The sequence below is a fragment of the Mandrillus leucophaeus genome, unplaced genomic scaffold, assembly GCF_000951045.1.
Source record: "Mandrillus leucophaeus isolate KB7577 unplaced genomic scaffold, Mleu.le_1.0 Scaffold28, whole genome shotgun sequence".
Lineage (NCBI taxonomy): Eukaryota > Metazoa > Chordata > Mammalia > Primates > Cercopithecidae > Mandrillus > Mandrillus leucophaeus.
This window is the reverse complement of record NW_012102920.1, coordinates 3,406,586-3,411,901: the sequence shown is the minus strand read 5'-3', so window position 1 is coordinate 3,411,901 and position 5,316 is coordinate 3,406,586. Positions and strand designations below refer to the sequence as shown.

The window sequence follows — 5,316 nt, the reverse complement described above, 5'->3', positions numbered from 1 at the left end:
TCCAAAAAAAAAAAAAAAAGACCAGGCCAGGTACGGTGGCTCACACCTGTAATCCCAGCACTATGGGAGGCCAAGATGAGTGGATCACGAGGTCAGGAGTTCCAGACCAGCCTGACCAACATGGTGAAACCCCATCTCTACTAAAAATACAAAAATTAGCCAGGCGTGGTGGCTCGCGCCTGTAATCCCAGCTACTCAGGAGGCCAAGGCATGAGAATTGCTCAAACCCGGGACACGGAGGTTACAGTGAGCCGAGATCGTGCCACTGCACTCCAGACTGGGCAACAGAGTGAGATTCTATTAAAAAAAAAAAAAAAAAAGACCAATGACTGTTTAAACAGAATAACCATATGGCTATTATGGTGTTCAGAACATATAGATATTTTTTATATCTATATATGTATGTATGTAAAATGTAGAAGAATAGCAGTATCAAGTTTGGGAGAAGAAAAATGATTTTGCCAGACCTACTGTAAAACTACATCAGTCAAGCAAGGACAGTACTTGCCTAAAGGCAAATATGCAGATCAATGCATCAAAAGAGAGGGTCCTGGAGCTGACACACACATGTGGATGACTGACTTTACACACATGTGGACCACTGACTCTGACATGTGGATGACTGGCTCACACATACAGACGACTGATACACATGCGGACGACTGACATGGATGACCAACTCACACATGTGGATGACAGACTCACACACATGCAGATGACTGACTCATACATGCAGATGACTGACCCTCACATGTAGACAAATGACACACATGTGGACACATGTGGATGACAGACATGCAGATGACTGACTCACATGTGGATGACTGACACATGGATGACTCACACATGCAGATGACTGACATATGCAGATGATGGACTCACACATGCGGATGACAGGCTCACACACACACACAGCTGACTCACACATGCAGACTGACTCTCACATGTGGACGACAGACAGACATGTGGGCTGACACATGTGGACAACTGACAGACATACAGATGGCTGACACACACATGGACGACTGACACAAGTGAACTCACACATGCAGATGACTGACTCACACATGGATGACTGACACATGCAAACGACTGACACACGTGGATTGACACATGGATGACTGACTCACACGTGCAGATGACTGGCCTTTGGCAATGGTACAGAGTCAATTCTATGTAGAAAGAATGGTTTTCTCAACAAATGGCACTGAACTAGGCATCCACAAGCAAAAAAAAAAAAAGGTTCAATCTATACCTCACACCATATACAAAAGTCAACTATAATAAAACGTAGACCTAAATGGAAACCCCCAAATCATAAAACTCGTATAAGGAAATGTGGGAGAATATCTTTGGGTTCTCAGATTAGGCAATGATTTCTTAAAACAGAACGCCAAAACAGGATCCAGTTAAAAAAAAAAAAGAAAAACGCTGATAAACCACACTTTATAAAAACTTTTAAAATTCTACACTTCCAAAGACAGATCTGTAAACCATATATCTGATAAAGGACTTATATCCAGAACATAAACTCTTAAACCTCCAGAATTTAAAAAAATACCTGATAATAAGCAAGAAAAAGATTTGAACAGACCCTTCATAAAAGAAGATATATGGATCGTAAATAAGCCCATAAAAAGATGCTTAACGTCAACTGTCATGAGAGAAATGAAAATGAAATGACTGAAAACTAAAACCACAACAACATATCACTACACCTACCAAAATGGATAAAATTTACAGACTGACCATGCTACATGTTGGGAAGGATGCGGAGGAACCAGGACTCTCTGATATGGGTTGGCCTTGTGTCCCCACCCAAATCTTGTCTTGAATTGTAATCCCCACGTGTCAAGGGAGGGACCTGACTGGATTATGGGGGTGGGTCCCCATGCTGTTCTCATGTGAGTTCTCACAACAGCTGGTTTTAAAGTGTGGTACAAGGCTCCTCAATCTCCCTCTTGCCACCATGGAAGACGTGCTTTACTTCTCCTTGCCTTCTGCCATGATTGTTAAGTTTCCCGAGACCCCCCCCCCGCGCCAGCCATGCTAAACTGTGAGTCAATTAAACCTCTTTTGTTTATAAATTCCGCAGTCTTAGGTAGAACCCTGATAGCAGTGTGAGAACGGATGAATGTACTGTCATACACTAGAGATGGTGCCATCACTTGGAAAGCAGTTTGGCAGGCTTTGTTTTTCTTGCAGACAGGCTAGGATGCAGTGGTGCGATCTCAGCTCACTGCAGCCTTGACCTCCTGGGCTCAAGCGATCCTCCCCCCTTAGCCTCCCGAGTAGCTGGACCACAGGTGTGTGTCACCATGCCCGGCTACTGGCAGTCTCTGCAAATGTTAAACATACACACCTATCCTATGATCTAACCATTCTACTCCCAGGGATTTAATCCAGAGAAATTAAGGCATGAGTATTCACAGCACCTCTCTTAGTAACAACCAAAAATCAGAAACCACCTAAATGCCCACTGACAGGTGAAGGGTAAACGGACACATTCACACAACGGGCACTTCAGGCAACGAAAATGGGGATCTCGGGTTCAAGATGCAAGGGAAAGGCGCCCATGGTGACAGCCCTTTTCTATAAAACCGAGACACGCAGATAGCGGAAAGCCCAGCGACGGGTGGCAGGGGTGGGCTGGGCACGGCTGTGAAGTGCGGAGGAATCACCTGAAGATAGATCATCAGGGCATGAGAGAGGACCGGGCTCACTCTTCCGACAGCAGCGATGGCTTCCGGGTGAAAATTCACCCGAGTGTGTACTTTGAGTATATGCAGCCTACCTATTATACAGCAATACAGTAGTTACATTAATGAAGTGTTTCATTCTCTAAATAACAAACCTGAAATTTAATCAATGCTTCCATTCCGGGGAAACAGCCACCAGCATCAGAGAGCTAACAGCTCTGACACCTGGACAGGCTGCAAGCTGCCCAGGCACGCAGGCCAACCAGCCACACTAGGGTTGCCTTGCCCGCCACACAGTCTCCGGGGGTGGTAGGTGAGGCGGCCCCACCTGGGGGTGGCCTCTGCCTTGTCCTCTGCCTTGGCTTCCCTCCTCTCTTCCTCCAAGGTACCCGCCACAGCCTTCCACTGGCTCAGGGCTCCCCTGCCTCTGCTTCCCTCTTCTCTTCCTTCTGCCGGCTCAGGGCTCCTCTCACCACAGTGCCGTTGTCCTAACCCCCAGCGGGAAAGAACTCCGGTGGAACGAGGTAGAAACCCCCCAGACACAGTCACGGAAGCCTGCAGCCCACGGAGGCACCGCGGCTCAGGACCGGTCACTCCGGAGAGGCCTGTGTGCCTGCAGGGAGGCGGAGGGTGCCCACGGCCAGTGGACCACAGCGGGGTCTGCTCACATGCAGGGAGGGGTTCCAAATGCAGACCCCCCCGTGCCAACAATGAATGGCAAGTGCCCGTGCCCACGCTGTTCTCAGGCTCTGAGAGGCAGTGTCAACCCTCCCTCCTCAGACGCCAGGCTTCAGCACACTGGAGATTTAATAGTGTGCTTTTAGAAATCTTTCTCTGTGTCAAATCTTCTTTCTTATGATCAATTTAATGAGTTTATTTGTGGCTGGACTTCCCATTTATGGCTTTTGGAGCCCGTCTGTGAAGGTGGACACAGCTCTGTGGGCTGCAGCATGTCTATGCCCGTCTTGGGAGGTGACCAGAGGACTCCCCTCGCCCCTAGCTGTCGTGCCCACTGCCATGCCCAGCCCCCTGGCAGCCCCACTGGTTCTGTGGGTCCCTGAAGACCTTCTAGTGAACAACCTTTTGAGTTAATCAGTCGCCTGCTGCCACTCTCAGGCTGAAGGAGCCACCCCAGAACTGGGGAGTCCTCTTATCTCAGCTCCAAACTCTATTTTCTGAGCAAACAAAAGGGCCTTACAAAACTGTCACTGAAGCATCTTGAATCACACCCTAGAAAACCGTGGTGCGATAAACGATTCACTTCTCTTTCCTCTGTTTCAAAGAGAGAGGCAGAGGCCAGGCGCGGTGGCTCATGCCTGTAATCCTGTGGGAGGATGAGGTGGGCGGATCACCTGAGGTCAGGAGTTCAAGACCAGCCTGGCCAACATGGCTAAACCCTGTCTCTACTAAAACTACAAAAATTGGCCAGGCGTGGTGGCTCACACCTGTAATCTCAGCACTATGGGAGGCTGAGGCGGGTGGATCACCTGAGGTCAGGAGTTTGAGACCAGTCTGGCCAACACAGCAAAACCCCGTCTCTACTAAAACTACAAAAATTAGCCAGGCATGGTGGTGGGCACCTATAATCCCAACTACTCCGGAGGCTGAGGCAGGAGAACTGCTTGAACCCAGGAGGCAGAGGTTGCAGTGAGGTCAGATCGCGCCACTGCACTCCAGCCTGGGTGACAGAGAGAGACTCCGTCTCAAAAACAAACAAATAAAAAATACAAAAATTAGCCAGGCACGGTGGCACACACCTGTAATCCCAGCTACTGGGGAGGCGGAGGCATGAGAATCACTTGAACCCAGGAGGCAGAGCTTGCAGTGAGCCGAGATTGCACCACTGCACTCTAGCCTGGGCGACACAGCGAGACTCCATCCAAAAAAAAAAACCAAAAAACAAAAACAGAGGGAGAGCCAGAGGTGCTGTGGCACCTGCACGAGGTCAGCAGCCTCAGGCCCAGGCACGGCCCCATGAGGCAGCAGGAGGCACAGCAGGGCAGGCAGCGCCCTCTGAACCCGCAGGTCCCTAGAGGGTGGCCTCTGCTGGGACCTCACACCCCCCATCTGCCTCCGGCCCAGGACAGCCACAGCTAAGCGCCGGGCCGATGCTGCCACAGGAAGAGGTCAAAGCCGCCACCAGGGGCCAGGGTTCTGCTGTTGAGAAAAGAACCTTCTGGAGGAGGAGGTCCCCACCCCTCCAAGACACTGCTCCGGGGAGCTGAGATGAACTTACGTTGTCCCGGATGTTGATGTCGGAGCCCTTGGACAGCAGCAGCTTCACGAGGTCCACGTGCTTGTACTCCGTGGCCCAGATCATGGGCGTCCAGCCTCCGTCATCCTGCCAGGGAAGAGAACAAAGCGGCCATCAATCCAGAGACCGGCAACCGCCAGAGCGATGAGAACTCCCACAGCCGAGGTCTGCGCACCTCCCAGGTACCATACCCCTTGTGCAGGCATCTCACTCAGGACCTGAGTGCAACCCTGAGAGGCCTCAGTTCTTCCTCAGAGCACAGCCCCAGGTAGCTCTACCAGTGCAGGACAAAGGCAGAACCAGGACTGGGCCAGGCCCAACCAGCCTGCCCGACACAGCAAGGCTGTCCTGTCAGCCGTGCCC

General features: G+C 50.6%; 1 protein-coding gene across 1 annotated transcript in view; it reads right to left on the bottom strand.

Annotated features, from left to right (window-relative positions):
- The window catches only part of EHMT1 (euchromatic histone-lysine N-methyltransferase 1), a 184,275-nt gene that overhangs the window by 32,840 nt on the left and 146,119 nt on the right, over positions 1 to 5,316 (bottom strand). Inside the window, exon 19 of the mRNA XM_011985185.1 lies at positions 4,936 to 5,040. Coding sequence (XP_011840575.1) covers positions 4,936 to 5,040 — 105 coding nt within the window. The remainder of the gene's footprint in view (positions 1 to 4,935; positions 5,041 to 5,316) is intronic.